The following is a 22,318-nucleotide window of genomic DNA, read 5'->3' as shown; positions in this document are numbered from 1 at the left end:
CGTCCCTAGGAAGAGGGAATCTCACTTGATGAATTGCTTACATCAGACTGGCCTGTGGGCTTGTCAGGGGGACATTTTCTAGCATGCTGGTTGGGCAGGTCAGCCTACACTGCACAAGGAAAGTAGGTACTTGAGCAAGCCACAGAAAACAATCCAGTAGGCAGTGTTCCTCCATATTTTCTGCTTCAGTTCGGACCTTCAGGTTTCTGATCGGATTTTCTAACTTCCATATGCACTATGGCCTGTTAGACAAACACTTTCTTCCCCAGGATTGATTCAGTCAGTTTTGTCACAGCAGCAGCAGCAACAGCAACAGCAACAACAAAATAAAACAGACTCTGACTTTACACCTGTCATCTGCCGTTTCCTCAAGTTTAAATATTGATATTGAAACCTGCCTCTCATTGCTGTCAGGACTCAGAGAGACCAGATGTGATCCTGTATGCAAAATAAGTACATAAATTATGGCATGGTATGAGTATCTGTACAATTGAAGTGGATTCTATTCATTTTACTCATTGTCTCAACTTTGAGAAAGGGAATTCATAATGGATTGTGACCCTTTGCTCTAATCTTATTTAATACTGGGTGATCTGGCTAGTCATCTGATCCCAAATGATATGCAGTTATAAGGAGGATGACAAGAGACTAGAGGAACTAGTGCACTCTGGAAAACTTTATAAAAATCTTCATCATTGGGCTGGAGAGGTGGCTCAGCGGTTAAGAGCATTGACTGCTCTTCCAGAGGTCCTGAGTTCAATTCCCAGCAACCACATGGTGGCTCACAACCATCTGCAATGGTATCCGATGCCCTCTTCTGGTATATGTCTGAAGACAGCTGCAGTGTACTCATATAAATAAAAATAAATAAATCTAAAATCCTCACAAGTATGTCTAAATATGACCTTGTAACATAGGTAGAGTTAATATTTTGAAGAGCAGAAAATTGTGAAAGGCTATGGTTCTACTCTAAAAGTGGCAAAGGAGTGGCAGTTGTTTCCCATTGTTCCTCTAACCCAAGCATTCCTCTGACTCCAGCAAAGGGGATGGTGGTGTTTGACCCCAGCTTCCTCTTCTTGGGTTGAGGGTAGCTGGTGTGCCTGGTGACATGCTTTCCACCTCCAAGCCTTGTTACAGCAGAATGGTATATCCAATCCAGGAAGCTAGCATCCCCAAGATCTGTTTACCCTTGACACTAAGACATCCCTCTGGTCTGCCAACCCTCTGAGTTACTGGAAGGAAAGAGAGGGTACTGGGGAATGACTAGTCTTTGAGTCCTGAGGATTGTGTTTTGAGGGCAGTGTAGGAGACTCCAGAGAGAAGGTGTGGTGCACATGCATACATACACTCAGGCTCTCTCTCTCTCTCTCTCTCTCTCTCTCTCTCTCTCTCTCTCTCTCTCTCTCTCTCTCACACACACACACACACACACACATACACACACACACAAACACACATGCACACACACACACCCTAAGAACTGATTTATCTTGAATGAACAGCAAGCACTTTGTGTGGAAATTCAATATATTAGATTTTAACAATTGTATTTTCGTTCACCTTACACTTACTTTATGCATAAAAACACATACATTTCTATTGGTTTGCCTTCTTCATGGTCACATAGAGGCCTGTAACTAGCCTATAAGTCACTTTTTTTAATGGTTTTTTTTCAAGACAGGGTTTCTCTGTATAGCCCTGGCTGTCCTGGAACTCACTTTGTAGACCAGACTGGCCTCGAACTCAGAAATCCGCCTGCCTCTGCCTCCCAAGTGCTGGGATTAAAGATGTGCGCCACCACGCCTGGCTTGTAAGTCACCTTTAATAAACTTTTTATTGATTCTTTGTGAGTTTTCCATCATGCACCCTAGTCACACTCATCTCCCTGTCCCCTCATATCTACCCTCCACCCTCGAAACCTCTTCCCTACCAAAACAAAAACAAACAAAATCAAACAAACCATAGAAAACATCTCTTCATGTAAGCTGCAGTGTGTTACACTGTATACCACAATATATCCCTCTATCCACACATCTTCACTCATTGCAACGAGTCATTGGTCTGGTTCAAGATCTTTGGCTTCTGTGACATCAATGTTGGATCATCACTGGACCTCTTCCTGGTTATCCTATTGTTGCCCCGTGTCATGGAGGTCTTGCATCTTTAGATCAGCAGGGCCAGCCCGTTCTCATGTTCTCATACCTCCACAGTTCACAGATGATGTAGATTTTGGGATGTGCAAACCCAAAGCCCTGAATCTGAGCCTGGGTAGTAGCTGAGCTGATCACCTCTGCAGCTCCCCCTTATGTGCATACCAGGATGTGCTCTCCAGCACTGCTTCTGCTAAGGTCACCCAGTGCTGCCATTGGCAGGAGGCAGGGTCAGCCCTCCTGCTCTCATGCCCTCTGGGCTGGCTTACTCACAAGCTCACCTCCACAGCCAGCTCCAATGTGTGCATAGGCAAGGTGAAGGGCCTACTCTCCTAAGTGCTGCAGCTGCGAGATGAGGGACAGGGCCAGCTCTACTGCTCTCCTGGATTTGGGGCCCGTTCTCCCACTATCACAGGTGGAGTGGGAAGAAGGGACATCACCCCCATACTACCCACTTCACCTCATGGCAGACAAGTGATGAGGCCGGCCCTTCTGTGCTCATGTCCACAGAGCTATGTCACCAGGACCATTTCTCCTGTGCTCCTCACGGGAGGTGCAGGGCCCGCTATCCTGAGTGCTTCTACTGCAAGGAGTAGCGCCAGCTCACCCACTCTTAGGACCCTGGGCTCAACTCTCCTGACTGCCTTAGGTGTAGGCGGTGAGAGGCAAGGGGGTGGAGAGCATCCCCCTGCACCCACATCAGGGCATATGTGTGTGTGTGTGTGTGTGTGTGTGTGTGTGTGTGTGTAGGGTCATCTCTCCAATACCTATGCCTTTGGGGCTGGCTCACCCTTGTCTTTGCCACTAGAGAAAGCTCCATTGTACTGCCCAGGCAAGGCACAGGTCTATTCTCTCAAGTGCTGCCTCCTGTGAGAAGTGGGGCCAGCTCTCCAGAGTGCCACAACCAGTGAGTGGCAGGCTCAGTTCTGCATAGCCTCTGGATAGCCACATGATCCCAGACCAGGGTTATTCCCAACCAAGTTTCTAGTGGTAACATGAACCACTGACAGCAACAACATCCCCTGCTGCTGTATAATTATGAATCTCAGTGGCAACAGCATCCAGTGGTGAGACTTCATCGTGGCCCCAGGCAGCAGGGCTGGCTACTCACAACCAGCTATTCCTCCTCTCTGTCACCTCTCCAGTCCCATCTCTCTTCATAATGCTTATACTGTCCTGCTTCTCTTTCTCTCCCATCTGTCAATCTTGCACATTGCAGGTGGCTCCAGCTGCAGGCAGCCACATGGCTAGTAGACCTCTGGATTAACCCCTCTGTTTATGCCAATTGGTGTGTTGGCAAGCAGGCCTCTAGTTATCTATAGCCCACCCATGTGGCATGGTAGCAGGAAGGTCTATTGATGCCTTTCCTCTCCCACACCATATGCCATGGTGATAGGTAAGCCTCTTTGTGTCTATGGCCTACTCGTGCTATGTGGGGGAGGGCAGGTCTCCGGGAGTCTTTCCTCATCATCACTGTGTTATAGCAGCTGGAAGGTCTGTGGATGTCTCCTAAGTTTACTTTTAACCCCCACTGGCATCAGCACTGTCCTGGGATACTGTGTAGTTTTCCTTGTCACTGATGTAAGCCACCTTTTATACTGAGTAGACAAAGGTGCTCTTCTACTTGAATTCAATTTCATGGATAGTAGTCTGGCAGTAGAGAATGAAAGCCCTGATCAACTGCCTTAGCTCTGAGTAATCTGAAAACAGCTTTTTAGCACATCGTCTGCCCTGCTATCTGAGAGTTTCTTTCCTTCTTATATTTAATCCATTCGGAATCCCTAATCTAGTCTTATCCCCTGTGTTTTCCTTCTCAGCATATATTCACAGATGCCTAGCTTGAAAACTATAAGTGATGGAGCAGACTGTTACTTTTTTCTTACCCTATGGTTGTATATCTCCAAATGTGGTACTGTATGGGTCTCTAAGGAAATGCTATTTTGAACTGTTATTGTTGCAGTAATTTTTACTCACGCTCCCTTGAGCCAAAGATCTCTCTCTCTCTCTCTCTCTCTCTCTCTCTCTCTCTCTCTCTCTCTCTCTCTCTCTCTCTCTCTCTCTCTCTCTCTCTCTCTTTTTCTCTGCTCCTCTTTAGTGCCCAGCAAGCTGCACTCTGTAACCACAGTTTTTTTCTGGGAAAAAGCATCCTGGGAGCAAACATCTTAAGTAGACACTAGAGGGCAGCAGGAGCTCACACATGATGTAGCTCTCAGCCTTTGACTAGTTGCACCCTTACCTTGTCTCAAGTGGCAGAAATGAATATTAGGAGCAGATGTTGACTGGTTCCTGCCTCTGGCCAAAACATTAGCCAGCAGTTAGCTGCTGGGCAGTGCCCACAGAGAGTTTGACCTTCCTCAGAAGAAAACTTCTTTCTCTGGAAGACAGGTGCCTTCTTCTAGGTTATGCTTGATTACTCTAAGCCTATAAAAGACAGCAACAAGTGCTGTTTTTGCATGATGGGATCATAGGCAGTCATAGGTATGAGCGTCTCTCATTTGATTTTCAGAACACTTGGATGAGAAATTAGAGTCTGCGTTTTACTAACATTGGGGAAGTGAAATGACTTGCCAGTAATTTTATTTGAAGTAGTTGGATTCAGTAGGTGTAGAATTGTGCTCAGTCCATGCCTGATCTCCTCAATGGGCAGAAAGAAAGCAGTTTCAGAGAAGTTCCTTATTGTTATAGCACCAAGCAGGTGTCAAGAAGAGACTTAGTGATTCATATTTGCTTCAGAAATGAGAAATGCTGGATGGAAGCCAAGAAGAGTCAAAGGGAATGGATTTGATGACACCTTTGACACACTTGTCATGGATACTCTTCTGTGAACCCTCTAGATAATAATAATAAAGCATAAGAACTATTATTATTAACATTTCAAAGCTGAGAAAATAGCATATTAGAGAGGTAAATAACTGATCAAAGTTTCCAAACTAGAAAACGGGAGCTGAATTCAAATTCAGAAAAGCCATTCTGTTGTAGCTGCCCTACTGCCTGTGCCTACACTGAGACGCTGCCAAGATGGCTTCGAGGAGAGGATCATTTGTGTGTCTACCTTGTAAACCTACAAAGTAGGTCTTCTTTTTCAGGGGCTCTACCATGCTGTTTCTATTTCTGTTTCCCAATTGTGCATACACATGGCACAAAGCACAGATACACATTTTATGAAAACCCACTCCATAATGCCCTACAGTCTCCGGGATGGAGTTTTACCTAGCTAGTTCGATAGCTTTAGCATATTAAGCAGGGGGCAGGCTTGGATATTGCTAGGCATTCAAATAGCATATCCTCTTAGTTTAAGTCTGACGCTTAGGTTGAGAATTGCCACAGTTTGGATGGCTGTCCATGTTGGCATGGCAGATAAGTTACAAATGTGGCAAGTACTGTCACAATTAGGATTTCCATTGACAGTAGAAACTGAAAGAAGTCGGTAAATGTGAGTGTGTGCGCGTGCATGCGTGCGTGCATGTGTGTGTGTGTGTGTGTGTGTGTGTGTGTGTGTGTGTGAGTGTGTGTGTGTGTGTACTGGTTTCCATACTTCTTTTAAAGTATTTAATGTGGTCAGTCACAAATCACTTAAGATCACATCTACTTGGCTATCATTTTGCACTGCTAACATGCTTTCAAGTACAGCTATACAGTCTATCTGCTATATATAACCTGACAAGTCAAATGCCCTTGCCCCTCTCAGTGGTGGCCTTGAGAGTGGGCACCGCTGACCTTCACTGGAATTCTAACCTCTTACTCTTCTACCTCCATGATCAAAACAGAAGAGAAAACTAAGGACGGCGATGGTCAGACTTTGTTTGACTCTGCCCTTTCCAGTTCCAACAGTTTTTTTTTTTTTTTTTTTAAGGAGCCCCTTTGTCATGGGTAAGTGTCTCTGCTGTGATGCCCAGTGTTAAAGATTTCTCTTCAGACTAGGGACATTGTGATTTCTCTTTGGCTGGTTGATGCAGATCCACCTTTGTTACTGGTTTTCTGGTTGGTTGTTTCATTTTAGAGGCTCTTAGGGAAGATTCAAAAAGCTTGGATGCTGTCCTTTCCTTTTGTCCATGGAAAACACAAGCAGTGTTTCAGGATCCCTGAATCCTCTGGGTGTCTCTGCCAATCCCTTTCTGCTCTTCTAACACAGGCCATTAGCATTGCTGCAGGCAAAGGTAAAGCCTGGCCTACTGTTCTTCCCACTTTCTGACAACAGGTACCAAATTCTCTAAGTAGCACTCCAAGAGATCCTTCACAGAATGTTGGGGTAGAAGTCATAGGACTTGTATGTCTGTCCTAAGATGCTAGAGACTCCAAACATGGTAATAGTTAATAGTTCTCTCAATGAAAATCTTCCTTTATGCTTTCTGGGATTTTCAGAGTTATAAACCTAATTAGAATTCATTTTTAAGTTCTGTGTCTATGGGCTTGATGTTGGGATCTCCCTTCGGTTACGTCTTGCTGTATCAATAGAAATTTCAATGTTAACATCCGGTTACAACAGCAACAATATAATTATAGCAAGCGCAGCAGCAGCAGCAAACAAGAGCAGCTCATATTGACTGAGGGAGTAGCCTGTGCCAGGTACCTCATTTAATCCTCACATGGACTTTTAGTTTATACTGTCACATATCAAGGACACGCTGAGGACCATGGGCTGAGTTAGGCTGAAACGTTCACAATGAACCATGAAGCAGACTAGACTCCAATGGCCACATTTCAGATGAGTATTTTTCCTTTGTTTCAGATTTCTGTGTGGTGTGGGCCTTGGATTAAACTGCTTCTCTCCAACAGGACACAATAACGCCTCCTAAGAGATGATTCCATTTCAGCAATTCCTGGGAGGCCACTGCTGTAAGCAAGGCCACTGTTGTAAGAAAGGCCACTCTTTATGATGTAAAAGTCTCACCCTTTTTCCTCCTCTTTTCATGTTTCTAATTTGAGCCCCCGTCATCCCCACGGAGCCTTTAAATGCCTCAAGTAAGAGCCCATTGCCAAAGCAAAGCTTGTCTGACTAGGAAGTCCTGCACCATTGCCTAGTCCTGAACAAACACCCGCGCAGCCCTGGCTCTCCCAGAAGTCCTCAGTCTGATGCCTTTGTTTTGTTTTCTGGATAAGGGCAAATGGTGCCATCACCTCCTGCCGAAAAGCTCTGGCTGCTCTCCCAACAAGGAGTTGTCATTTCAACTAAAGCTTTTTTTTTTTTTTTTTTTTTTTTTCTTTTGGTGGCAACAAAATAATACCCAGCAGGAATTTGGGAGGAGAAAAAAGAGAGTTCATTTGGCAGGTTCTCAAATGAATGGGTTGTAGTGTCATTGGAACTGAACCGGGCTTGAAACCAGACATGATCCTATTTTGGAAGCATTATTCAGAGGGATGGGAAATGTGAACAGAGGATAAGTCTCTTCAAAAATGCTCTTTATCTTTTTCCCGTTAAAGATAGACAGCCTGTTTTTCCTCAGCTCTCCTATCCTTGCCATGCAGAGGCCCACATGCAAAGCTAGAGGAGGTCAGAACACATAGAAAGTTAATCATGCTTTACCTGCTCACTTTCCTTAGAAAAGGGGAATCGTTCTTTGGGAAGAGATCATATCTCTACTGAATTCTTAATTACTTCTCATGCTTCTGACTCCAAGTCCTCACTCTTGCATTCATTGCTGCTCTGAAAATCTAGCCAGTGGCTTGGGCATACAGGCATACTAGGTATGCAACAAACATTTATTGAAAATACTTTTGAAGCCAGGCCTAATGGTAAAGAACCTTAATCCCAAGTATTTAAAGGTCTAAAATGGCAGGATTGGAATATTCAGGCCTTTCTGGATTACAAAGTAAGTTCGAGGCAAACTTGTGTAACTTGTGAGACTCAAGCTCAAAACACAAATTAAAAGGAAAAAGAAAAGCCCAGTGGCGGTGGTGGTGGTGGCATATATGGTGGTGGCAGTTGTGCACGCCTTTAATCCTACCACTTAGGGGGCAGAGGAAGTTAGCTCTCTGAGTGCAAGATGGGCCTGGTCTACGGAGTGAATTCCAGGACAACCAGGGTTATACAGAGAAACCCTGTCTCAAAAACAAACAAACAAACAAACAAACAAACATATAATCAATCAAACAAAGAGTGCTTGGGGTATATAGTTCAGTGGCAGAGTACTTGCTTACCATGAGGAAGGACCTTTAGATTAATCCCTAGACCTGGAGGCAGAGGGTAGGAGGGAGTGTGCTTAAAATCTTATCATGGATCATGAACTATGTGAGGTGGATCTGGAACATCAGCAAAAATTGATCCTGTATTTTCATTCCTGGACTTTACATTTTTGAGACAGAGGTTACAGAAGTCAGGGTGCAATACGAATCTGTAAAAAGAAACCTTAATATACATTAAAGGTATAGGAAGTTTGGGGAGATTTTTCTGAGGAATTAACATTTGAACTAAGATGTGGGTCATGAATAGAAGTCACCCGGGAGGAGATGGAAGGGAAGCATTTTGTAGGGAGACTAAGTGTGTGCCTGAACTGAGAGAAAGACATAGGGTGTATGCAAGGAACTTAAAGGTCATGGCAGCAGATAAGAGGAAAATGAGTTGGGGCACTGTAAGATTAGTCTAGAGAGGCAGCGGCTTGTCTAGACCTCATATTATATACATGGCTGAATAGTTTTGATTTCTATCTTAAGAGTAGGGAATTATCACGGAGGAGCTTAAAGCAGGAAACAGCTACATGGTTTGCCTTTTGGAAAGATGACTTTAGCCACAGGGTGGGGTTGGATCAGAAACTTAGCTTTCACAGTTGTAATGTCTACAGAGGAATAATTAATGGAATAGCTAATGTTCTTCCCTGCTGTAACTCTCATCTAGATCATAACTTAGACATGACACAACCTTTGAGAAAAAAAATCATTCTTAAAAATTATAGATGGGACCTAAAGGTGATCCCGTTTCTTAGTCTGTTTTCCATTTCCCTGTCCGCTCAAAAAAAAAAAATGTTGGATCAAATGATTTCTAAATCACCCTCCTTTTGCAAAGCCAGGCCTTAGGGTCATCTGTTACTTCTACACTGCCGCTGTCTTGCTGTTTTTAGCCTGAATTGTTACCTTTTAAAACCACTTACAGAGGATGATGAATGGAAAAACCTAAGGATTTATTGATCAAAGGAGAGTAGTTCTATTGATTATTTGATTAGTAAATGGATAGTATCTTTAACAGGATGCATAGGTAGGTTTGTTTGATCAGGGGATTTTTAAAGAAACCTTTGACATTAAGTAGCATTTTATAACATTTAGCTACATGTGTATAACAATGTGTCATTTGGGAGATGACTTTTATGTTTTAATATTCACGACACTTAGCCAAGAAGTGGTGGCACAAGAGTGCCAATTCCAACACTTGAAAATCAAAGGAAGAGGATAATGAGTTCAAAGCCAGCCTGACAATCAGGAGACTTCCTGCCTTAAAAGCAAACACACCAACTTAACTGGAACACTGATAGCCCTGGACTTAATCCTGCAACTTGTAAAACCTAGACAAATAAATAGATGATAACAGTAATTTGGGTGATTAAGTGGCCACTAATTTATTATCTTTATGAGACAACTATCCACATAGTTTATAATATATAGGCATGGGATATTCTATAAGAGTGTCTATAAATGTTCTTTCAATAGTTTGTTGTATCTTAATCTTGGAAGAAGAGACATCCCACTATGGTTTCCATCTTTGGAAAGTCATGGTCCCAATGTTTTGATTGTTTCTTTGCATTTTTTTTAATTTGCAATTTGAAAATATACGTTTTTCTCTACTCCCTCCTACTTCCATACTCCTCTCTAACTCTAGGTTCGTCCTGTGGATCAGCAACTCAATTTCCCACTCTGTACACTGCAGTTGCACACAGGAGTTGCTGAAGATTTTATGTAAAGAGACAGATAAGCTTATTTTTTAGCCTTTGAGAGACATAGAACCCTTAGTGTAACCACTCAGTTCTCCATTGTGGTCATATATAATACATAATCAAACTGATGTATCTATTTTCCAATAAAACTTTATAAAAACAGGAAGCAAAATGACTCTGTCTCATGTATCCTTCCCAACCCCCATTTTAAACTTCTGTGTCTGATTTGTAATATCATTGTTGTTTGGATTTCTTCTTTGATCATCTATCCAAATGGTTGTTCTCGTCCATGTTCTTCCCGTGTCTTTACATAATACTCTCTCAGTCTTCCAGCTGCTGGGATGCCTTTTTCACAGCCTTGTTTTGTTTATCTTAGTAACTACCCTTCTTTAATCCCTCTGAAGGGATGGTTAGCTGGAATTCTCCTAGTCTTCCTCTCCCGGAGCCTTTGATCTGAGGCTCATATGCATTTGCTGACAGCCAGACAGAAAAAGTGTAGTCCAGATCCCGGACCTGAGGGCAGAAAGAGTAATGAATGAAGGCGGAGTTTATTTGTGTTTCTAATTGGCAAGCCCATTTCCAGATCAGCTGCATGTCACTGCAAGCCAGAGGAAGAAGAAGAGAAAACACTTCCTTTTCCTTCTGACCTAACTGCCTAGGGTCACTGAGATACGTGTTTACCTTGATTTCCTCAGGTTATTAGAAGCTGCCATCTGGACCATGCTCTGTCCTTTAGTGGAGGGTTCCTTTATTTTGGTACTTAGATAGTGCCTTGGACATTTTTGAGGTCACTATCCATATAGTGTATGATGTCACCTTCCAGGTCATACTTACTACTGTGTCCCTTGGAGCTTTTGGTGCTGCAGCAAGCCTCCCCCTCCCTTTTGTTTTTTTGTATAAAATTTTATATAGAAAGGCAACCTGCTAAACAAATACACATGGAACTGCTATATTTGAAGCAAGGAAGTTGGTAGGCATCTACTTAATTAACTCTAATTCTATGGAAGTAGTTGCTGAGGTGCTCCCTAGAACTTAATTATTTATTTGTAACACGTTTGAGTGTCAGCTTGCAAGGATGTGTGTGCACCGCACGTGTGTCTGGTACCCTAAAGATCATAAGAGAACTTGGAATCCACTGAAACTAGAGTCACAGATGGTTGTGAGCCACTGTGTAGGTAGTAGGAACTGAATTCCCCCCCCCCCCCCCCGCCCCAGGAGCAGCAAATACTCTTAACTGTGAAACTATCTCTATAGCCCCTATGAGTTTTATTAGGTATAGTGTGCTTGGATGTATAAGACAGTTGTGTAGAGGCAGGAGGACGACATTGTGGAGGTTCCTCTCTACTTTTGATGTGGATTACTTGGGTGGAACTCAGGATGTCAGGCTGTGTGGCTATTACATATGAACCATCTTACTAGCCCACTTCCTATGATTTCAAGAATTCTTCAAAAGCTCTGAACTGGATCGTGAATGGATTTTCCTCCATTCACAGTTTCTCCAGGTCTTTCTGTGAGTGTAAAGCTTATGCTCAGCATCTCACGGTAGACACCAACAGCCAGCAGGAACAGGTTGATAGCATGGTTAAAAGTCGGAGGACATGAAGGCAAAGAGAATTCAAATTCAGATTTCACCCTCAATGAGATATGCTTATTCAGAGTTGATCAGCTGAGACAATAAAGACAAGCTTCTTGAGGTAGATTAAATTATAGCATTAGTGGCTGCAAAGGATTTCAGAGGCAGGGCATGGTGGGCAAAGCTCAGAGACAGGAGCTACTAAGTATATGAACCATAATAGGAAGCAATGGAGGCTGCCCAGGCTCTATCCCAGGGAGCACATGACAAAATCAGAAGGAAAGGAAAATTTCTGAATGAAACAGGTAAGCATCAGAAGAGGAATTGATGCCCACACCACACAATTCTATTTCCTTTTATTTATTTCATTTCCCACTTGTAACCGATTTCATTGGTTTAGTAACCCCATTCTAAACAACTAGTGATCCAAATATCCCGACATTAAGAGAGGGGTTTTTTTTCCCCCTCTAAAGCTGCAGAAGTTTTAGGAAGCAGAACTGTTATTCAAACCAAAATTGGCTTGACCTGATGCTCAGGCTTCTCTCATTATATTGTTTTATGGAAAATATAAAACTGGAACACCAACTTAAAAGAAGGGTGTAATTTGTGTAAGTTGATGATAGACAGAAGAGAATTTCTGGTCAGGAAAAATATCTCTGAGTATTTACATCTTGCTTGTAGAATCATTCTGTGCAACCTACAAATTTAACATGCGGAAAGTGAGGGCCACACAAAGCAACAGATTATCTTGTAAAAATAGTAGGGTATGACATGATGTAAGGCATCATCCTGTTACCTTAACCCTTTGGCCTGTGGTTTTTCCAAAGCATGATGAGAAAGTCACCTTACTATCTTTGTTCTTTTCCAACAGGTACCAGTCTCTCAGTGAATGCTCTTTGTTGGCCTAGAGATTCAGCCACTTAGATAATATTGGATTGACCTATGCTAATGCTTATTTTTATAACCCTCTAGAGACCACGGAGCTGGGCAGCAAGAAGGAGCTCAAGTCCATGCCCTTCATCACCTACCTCTCCGGTCTCCTGACAGCCCAGATGCTATCAGATGACCAGCTCATCTCAGGTGTGGAGATTCGATGTGAGGAGAAGGGCCGCTGTCCATCTACCTGTCACCTTTGCCGCCGGCCAGGCAAAGAGCAGCTGAGCCCCACACCAGTGCTGCTGGAGATAAACCGTGTGGTTCCACTTTATACCCTCATCCAAGACAATGGCACAAAGGAGGTGAGCTTCCCTGGCCCAGATAGTCACATGTGACCAACCCTCCTAGCTCCTACCCTTATAGTTCCTTTGTCCATGAGGATTATCTTCCTCCTCAATAACAGCAGCGTGGTGCTTTCTATCATTTATAGATTCATTGTTCTATCCTAAGTATGGATATATGTTACACTAGCAGTAATAATGAATAAACCCCCAAATCTCAATGTCCCCACACAATAGACATCACTTCATTTGCACAGAATTCCAAACAGTTGTTTTTGATTAATAGGTGACTTTTGTCTGAGGGGTGGTTTAGAGAGCTAGCCTAGTATATTTTTGTTCCATTAACCTGACATTGCCAAGGAATAGGGAAAAAAATAGAATTTGGGGGGAGGAGGAGTTGCATATTAAAGCTTTCAATGGGCCTGGCTTTGAAGGCAGCAAATACCAATCACAGTCCCATGAATTAGCAATTCAGCCATTGTCTACACCTGTCTACAACAGAGACAGAGAAATAAATTTTAAGGAACCTATAGGAAGAATGCATGTGTTTGATAAAAACCTAACAATGCTTGCCTCATTATATTCAAGTCTACAATGTACTTCAAATATCGATCCATATGAAATAGTTGACATTTGACCATGTTTTTAGTCACACAATGACAGTTCCATATGATTAGTACTATGACATGCAACATATGTGATCTAATGAGTAGTGTATTAAGACAGGGGGTGGGGGGTATGCAGGACTGTCTCTTTCTGAGACTTTATGAATGAGGCTCTCCTTTCCTGCTCCATAAGTAGTACAAGTAGTGCGAAGGATGCCTCTATAAGTCAAGCTTTGTTCATCTGCAGTGTGGTACAGTACAAACTAAGCTGTGAAACCTTCACAGCATGTTCTTAGGATGTGGGAGAGGTGGCAGGTTGACAGTTGATTTCTATTTGGATCAGGAACAGAAATCTTCCCTGTATGGATTTTATAGAGATTTTGCCTAGCATTGCTGAAATGTTCAATGTTTTGAATGTATAGTAAAGTATTCTATCACGGACTCATGGCACACTAGAGAATCTCAAGTTTGGAAACATGATCACTAGATGTCACTGTGTTCCTTATAAGAGATATGATAAGCTGGAAGCACTAGTCATTCATTCCTTACATCAGTAATCATAGTTTTGAATACACTCTTAATGCCTAATACTATAAAAAAGAAAGAGTAGGAAAATAGATGTTGCCTCCCCCTCCCTGAATGCCAGAAATCTAATGCAGCTCCTTGTATATGATCTGTGGGAACTGTAACACTGAACAGTGCCCATTTTTCTTATATGGTCTTTTAGTTCGTGGAATCTATAGACTTGTAGAGAAGACAGATAGATATCCACGAAGCAGTCACATATAGTGAAGCCAGACTGTATAAAGTCCCAGGGGCAATTCTGGGCTCATTTGAAGTGCCTGCCAAGGAGCTCTGTGGGATCTGAGAAGGCTTTTCTGAGGAAGTGACTTTTAAAGCAAGTCTCTGTCACTAGCTAAATAAAGTAAATATGGGGAACCAGGCTTGTGGGAGGACACAGGGAACAAGGGCATTCCAGATTGGAGGTCCAGGTCTTGAAAAAACCTGGAGAGTGGACAAATACTATTTATTTTAGAAGCTGGAAGCTGAATGAGAACCAATGTGGCTGGTGTCAAACTGAAAGTTTCCCATGTATAGCACTGTGAAGCGCTCAGGCTGAGTTACAAGAGTTATAATGACAAAGAATTTGGTTCCAGAATAGCAGTGAACTTTGGAGAGCTGAGGTTAGATTGACAGGCATAGCTGCTGTCTTCTTGGCTCCATGATTTTTTCCCCTCAGAGATTCTCCAGGAAGTATTACTATACCTGGTTTTCTCTAAGCCTCCAGATTTGTATTCCTCTCTCTGAATCGCCAATAGGCTTCTCTAGATTCAAAGCAGCCCAAGGACTGAGGCACATCAGGTATTTTCTTTTCTTTCCTGGAACTCACTTTGTAGACGAAACAGCCCTTGAACTGAGAGATCTGCCTGTCTCTGCCTCCCGAGGCTAGGATTAAAGGCGTACACCACCACTCCTGGCTGTATCAGGTATTTCCAAGAGACCATCTTGTAGTCAGAGTATGTGGAAGAACCCAATGTGGAAATGAGCCTGACTGAGGGAATAATGGCCACCCATGAAGGCTGATGTAAGGATAGTATTTATTCCCATTTCATTTGTCATTGTTTTTTTTTTCACTTCTGCTTTAATCCTTTATCACCATTCTTCTCCAGGTTATGCCTTTCTTTGGCATCTCTGAGTGCTGAGGAGTGGCTGTATAGATAAAACACTGCTGGGCCTCATTCATGTGACTTTTCATCTGATTCCCTTAGAAGTAGCTACTACAAGAACATATCTCACAGATGTATAAACTGAAGTTTGCAAATATCACTCAGAATTACACAGTGACTAGGGGTGGAGGTGGGATTCACAGCCAAGTCAGAATACTACACTATCTGCTTCCATGAAGACTGAAGACTTAGTTTATTGCAGGAGACTCGGAACAACGTTATTTTTATCCCATTCAATCTGTCTTTTTTTTTTTTTAATTTATTCTGGAGAGAGAGAAAAAAAAAAGCCTCACAGAGCAAAGGACTTGCCAGGGCTTTGCTATGTTCAGAATTCACGACTTCCAACTCTAGGTCTCTGCCCTTCAGTATTTTATCTATGCGTGGTGGCACATGCCTTTAACCCCAGCACTCAGGAGGCAGAGGCAGGCAGATTTCTGAGTTCGAGGCTAGCCTGGACTACAAAGTGAGTTCCAAGACAGCCAGGGCTATACACAGAAACCCTGTCTCGAAAACAAACAAACAAACAAACAAACAACAACAACAACAACAAAAACAACAAAAAAGAGATTATTTATATGTATATATATATATATATATATATAACTGCTTTTGTGCTTTCTTTGAGACTTCCTCCTCTAGATAATACTTGATGATTTTGTTGATGCCCAAACTGTAGTCTTCAAGCCAGATTCATACTTTGTATATGAGAGCTCATCGGTTGACTGAATCACAAGTGGACTATACTTAACTGATTTTGGGGGTAGCATCCTGGCCTTTGATTCTGAATGACAGGAAGAGTAAGATCGGGATATTTTGAGGGACTGTTGGACACTACCTCTTCAGGTGGCTGGCGTGTCGTGTCCTGGGATCATTTATAGTGAAAATGTAGGAAGGGATGATGGCTTTTGCCTTAGCCGAAAAAGAATCTTTAACTTCACTTTGTGCTATGATTTTTGAATATGCAAAATGTTTTTTTTAAATGAGTATCTTTGTGATGGAGAATTTGATTAATGCACAATTCTCCTCCTCCACCTGTTAAATGGCCCTTACACAGCCCCAAGCCACAGATCTTGGCTCTGTACAACTGCTACTTAAATGTACTAGACTTTGCGTGGTTACTAATTTAGCCTGTGGGTAAAGTAGAGACTCCAAGTGGGGAAGACACAGGAGTGTCACAGTGAAAACCCAGACAGTTGGATTTGACTCCCACATCTGGCATTTACTGCCTGTGTGACCTTTCTTTTACTCATTCATAGAGTTACAATTATAATATCCATCCCTATCCATTTCAGGGCTGGGCGTTTTGTTTGGGTGAAGTAGACAATTGAAACACCAGGGATCTAAATTAGACACTCTCCACCATTGTTATTTGTCATTGATTGGACTTCTGTTGTCTGGATGTGGTCTCTGTGTATCTAAATATGGAGAAATACAAGCTAACTTTATTCAAGATCCCCTTTTGGTATTGGGATAAAGTCAGATATTACTTCTTTTAAAAACTTGTATACTTAGTGTTATATTTGATTGTTTTATATACTTCAAATGTATATGTGTATACATGCAATCCATATATATACACACTTGCTATGTAATATTAGTATCAATAGTGAAAATACCATGTTTTTTTTCTTTAAAAGCACATTAGTGTTTTTTTCTTGTAATCAATTAACATGTATTCATACTATGGTTTCCTCTAAGAAGTTATAATAGCTTGAATAATCTAACTGTTATATGCCCAATATTGTGAAAATTTTATAGCTAAAATGACAAGCAACAGAATTAGATGAATAATCAAAAAATTTAAAAAAGCAAAATATTTAATATATAACTATCCCAAGATGTATAATAGCAAATGCTAAACACCATCCATCATTAGAGAAACAAAAATCAGAAGCCAGGTGAAATGCCACCTTACTCTTAGGAGAGTGACAAATGACATACAAGTAGAGATTTTAGAGCAGTAGAGGAAATTCGGAACCAACATACTAACATTGAAACCAAATATAAAGGAACTCTTTTGAGGTTGAAAGAAAACCTAATCACCTAATAAAAACTTACTTCCCACACAGAAGCAATGCCAATGTTCCTTCTCAGATTTCATAACAAGAAGAGAAATATATGATAATCTTGCACCCTATCCAAATGGAAACTTGTTTACTGGCTGAAATATATTAAAATCTCCCACCCAAGTTCTGAACAAATGGCCAAACAGTGACCAGGCTAACTTGGGATCCATCCCATGGGCAGACATCAAAACCCTGACACTATTACTGATGTTATGTTGTGTTTGCAGACAGGAGCATAGCATGGCTGTCCTCTGAGAGGCTCTACTTGCAGCTGACTGAGGCAGATGCAGATACTTATAGCCAATCTTTGGCCTGAGGTCAGGGACCACTATGGAAGAGTTAGGGGTAGGATTGAAGGAGCTGAAGGGGATGGCAACCACATAGGAAGACCAACAATGTCAACTAAACTGGACCTCTGGGAGCTCCCAGAGACTGAGACATCAAACAAAGAACATACATGGCCAGTCCAAGGTCCCCATCACATATGTAGCAGAGGACTGCCTTGCCTGGCCTCAGTGGGAGAGGATATGCCTAATCCTGTAGAGACTTGATACCACAGAAAGGGGAATTCCTGGGGGGGGGGTCGCTTTCAGAGGGAAAGGGGAATAGGGATGGGGAAAGAACTCTGGGTGGAGACCTGGAGGGGGGCAACATTTGAGATATAAATAAAAAGAATAATTAATTAAAAAAAAAACTAGTTTTCTCATCAACAAAATGGGTTTGGATAAGTTTACCTCAGAAGTCTCATGTTGAATAATTAGGAGATCACTTGATAGAATTTCAAAGGTTGTTAAATATTTAATGTCTGGTGATTCACTTCCAGTCTTGTGAGGATTTTAGTTGTCATGTTGTCTTAGGAAAAGTCACATATAATTTTGGTCTTGTTGTGGTTGTTTGGCCTTCCTGCACATCTTTATTCTCTGCCAAAACACTTATTTGCTTCATTTCCATTTCTTGGCTCAAATTGAAGAAAACGCTGATTAACATTTTAAAAGAAATTAACAAAGTCCCTTCTACCTCAGCTATCACCATCACCATCCCTGTACCATAACTACCACCATCTCTACAACAATGAATGCTGCCATTACCACCACCCAGCCACCACCACTATCTCCACTACCATCACCACAAGAGTGCCCACATATAACTGCAAAAAGATTCTTGCCGCAAAAATGATTATAGCAATAACTTGAATATAATTACCATCATAACAAGGACAATTTTGTTACTACCATCATCAATATTTTCATCACTATCAGCATCACTATAACAACCATCTCTACCTTTAATAATGACTGTCATCACTCATGGTATCATTATTAGTATGCACTGGTGTGCCATTAACACCACAACTATTACCACCCACCTTATCACCACTGCCCATACCACAGTTACCAGCACCACCATTACCCGTTGACCACTACCACATTACTATTACCATATCCATAGTCATTGCCATTACAACTGTCACAGTCACTGTACCACCATCACTTGTCACTAGTATGTCCTTGTACAATGACATTATTGTGTGCCAGATACAGTGCTAAGAAATATGACACAGAGGGCACTAGGATGTAGACTGTAACTTCAAGGATCTCACAGTCTAGTAGATGAATCACAAGACACATAAGCAGCTCTAATTACTTTCATATGCTACATTAATGCATGACTTATTTTTAAATAATGAAATAAGCATTCCAAATGTATTACAATACAGTGCAAAACTTTGAGTAGCAGGATCTGGAAAATGTTCAGGGGAACTGAAGGTACACAGAGGCAAGTAGTACATATATCAATAACATGAGGTAGGTCTAATGATAATGAAGTTCATAATATCTAGAATATGTATGTATATATATATATATATATATATATATATATATATATACACATATATATACATACATACACACACACACACACACACACACACACACACACACACACACACACATATATATATATATATGATATATCACGTGCGTGTGTTTGTGTGTGACTTTTACATTGATCCAATAGTCTAAATGTCTCCATATATCTTACACAGACACGACATTTCTCAACCTAACACTACAAGACTCCAAGTTACCCTCGGTTCAGTCATCTGCAAAGGACTTCTAGGTACTGGGCTTTTAAATCGTATTTAACCATCTAGCAACTTATCAAGGAAATACTAGTATTACTCCGATTTAGGAGATAAGAATATTTAAGACTAGAGAAACCTACACTAAAGTCTACATATGCCAAACCTGGTCTGGACCAGCAATAGAAGATAATGTCCCTTCCATGTGCCAATCCAATCTGTTGCCTGTTTTTGTAAACAAAGATTATACTAATATATTCATTTCCGTGGTTGATTTCCTACTACAGTGACAGAGTTAAGTAGAAAATCCTATTTTCCTACAGAAAATCCTATAGTGAATAATTCCTAAAATACCCCCCTCTACTCCTTAATATAAACTATTTACAAAACCATTATCTAGACTAAAAGATAGTGGAAGAGAAATGTGAGAGCAAATCAGTAGGCAGAGTTACTTGTCCTTCATCCTGTCCACCTGAGGGTAATGCCTGGGTCCCTCAGAATGGAAGGAGAGAGCTGATTCTAGCAAGTTGTCTTCTGACAGCCACACATTCATACACATGCTATCGTAAATGTGCGCCCCCCTCTCTCTGTCACACACACACACACACACACACACACTTACACATGCACACACACACACCACAAATGTAATAAAATAATATGCAACAAACATTGAACAGAAAAAAAAAGAAATATTGATACTAATTAATTTTATGTATGTGAGTACACTGTAGCTGTCATCAGACACACCAGAAGAGGGCATTGAATAGTTTCAAATGGTTGTAAGCCACCATGTGGTTGCTGGAAATTGAACTCAGGACCTCTGGAAGAGCAGTAAGTGCTCTTAAACTCTGAGCCATCTCTCAAGCCCAGTAATTAACTTTAAATATGTGTCTAGTGTTTTAAAAATTGTCATGTTTATTAGCATGCTTCCTTATTCTTTTTCCCCCTCAACACATTTGAAGAATGCACTATTATGCTAATTTCACAAACAGTAAATAAAATACCCAAAGTTCAGAGCTAAATAAATTTTCTGTGATCATACAGCTATTGAATTGAAGTTTGAGAATTTAAATTCAAGTGGCTAATTGAAAGTTAGGGATTTGGGCTGGAAAGATAGCTCAGTGGTTTTAGGGTGTGTATTGGTCTAACAGGAGATCTGAGTTTGGTCCCTAGCACCCTCATTGAGTGGCTTACAAATGCCTATAATTCCATGTCCATGGGGTCTGAACCCTTCATGAAGACTCCACATGAATCTGAGTTCACATGTGCACACTCACACAAAGGCAGACACACCTACCTCAATAAAAACTAACAAACAAAAAAAGCCAAAAAAAAAAAAAAACCCCAAAAATTAAAAAGAAAGTTAAGAATTTGAAGGTGGCTCAAGCGCGGAACCTGAGACAGTGGGAAATAGGGAAGCAGGCTACCCGGGGCCTGACCTGGGGCACAAGCCCCTTCCGCTCCACTCGAGCCCGAGTGTACCTTGCCAGTGGAGTCGCCCGACACCCGCAAGGGCCCACACAGGATTCCCCATGGGATCCTAAGACCTCTGGTGATTGGAACACAGCGCCTGCCCCAATCCAATCGCGCGGTACCTGAGACTGCCTTACATAGGGAAGCAGGCTACCCGGGCCTGACCTGGGGCACAAGCCCCTTCCACTCCACTAGAGCCCCAGGGTACCTTGCCAGCAGACTCGCCCGACACCCGCAAGGGCCCACACAGGATTACACACGGGATCCTAAGACCACTAGTGAGTGGAACACAACATCTGCCAGGAGTCTGGTTCGAACACCAGATATCTGGGTACCCTCCCTGCAAGAAGAGAGCTTGCCTGCAGAGAATACTCTGCCCACTGAAACTAAGGAGAGAGCTACCCTCCCAGGTCTGCTTATAGAGGCTAACAGAGTCACCTGAAGAGCAAGCTCTTAACAGTGACAACTATAACAGCTAGCTTCAGAGATTACCAGATGGCGAAAGGCAAACGTAAGAACCCTACTAACAGAAATCAAGACCACTCACCATCGTCAGAACGCAGCACTCCCACCCCACCTAGTCCTGGGCACCCCAACACAACCGAAAATCTAGACCCAGATTTAAAAACATTTCTCATGATGATGATAGAGGACATCAAGAAGGACTTTCATAAGTCACTTAAAGAATTACAGGAGAGCACTGCTAAAGAGTTACAGGCTCTTAAAGAAAAGCAGGAAAACACAACCAAACAGGTAGAAGTCCTTAAAGAAAAACAGGAAAACACATCCAAACAGGTGATGGAAATGAACAAAACCATACTAGAACTAAAAGGGGAAGTAGACACAATAAAGAAAACCCAAAGCGAGGCAACACTGGAGATAGAAACCCTAGGAAAGAGATCTGGAACCATAGATGCGAGCATCAGCAACAGAATACAAGAAATGGAAGAGAGAATCTCAGGCGCAGAAGATTCCATAGAGAACATCGACACAACAATCAAAGATAATACAAAATGCAAAAAAATCCTAACTAAAAACATCCAGGAAATCCAGGACACAATGAGAAGACCAAACCTACGGATAATAGGAATTGATGAGAATGAAGATTTTCAACTTAAAGGGCCAGCTAATATATTCAACAAAATAATAGAAGAAAACTTCCCAAACATAAAGAAAGAAATGCCCATGATCATACAAGACGCCTACAGAACTCCAAATAGACTGGACCAGAAAAGAAATTCCTCCAGACACATAATAATCAGAACAACAAATGCACTAAATAAAGATAGAATATTAAAAGCAGTAAGGGAGAAAGGTCAAGTAACATATAAAGGAAGGCCTATCAGAATTACACCAGACTTTTCACCAGAGACTATGAAAGCCAGCAGAGCCTGGACAGATGTTATACAGACACTAAGAGAACACAAATGCCAGCCCAGGCTACTATACCCAGCCAAACTCTCAATTACCATAGATGGAGAAACCAAAGTATTCCACGACAAAACCAAATTCACACATTATCTTTCCACGAATCCAGCCCTTCAAAGGATAATAACAGA

General features: G+C 41.8%; 1 protein-coding gene across 4 annotated transcripts in view; it reads left to right on the top strand.

Annotated features, from left to right (window-relative positions):
• Astn2 (astrotactin 2) overlaps window positions 1–22,318 on the top strand; it is a 1,023,735-nt gene that overhangs the window by 810,175 nt on the left and 191,242 nt on the right. For all 4 annotated transcript variants that reach the window (NM_019514.3, NM_207109.2, XM_030253680.1 and 1 more), the window contains one exon: window positions 12,558–12,823. In NM_019514.3, the coding sequence (NP_062387.2) occupies window positions 12,558–12,823 (266 nt within the window). The remainder of the gene's footprint in view (window positions 1–12,557; window positions 12,824–22,318) is intronic.

Source organism: Mus musculus, chromosome 4, assembly GCF_000001635.26.
Source record: "Mus musculus strain C57BL/6J chromosome 4, GRCm38.p6 C57BL/6J".
NCBI lineage: Eukaryota > Metazoa > Chordata > Mammalia > Rodentia > Muridae > Mus > Mus musculus.
Note: the sequence above shows the minus strand (reverse complement) of the source record. Positions and strands in the feature narration are given on the sequence as shown.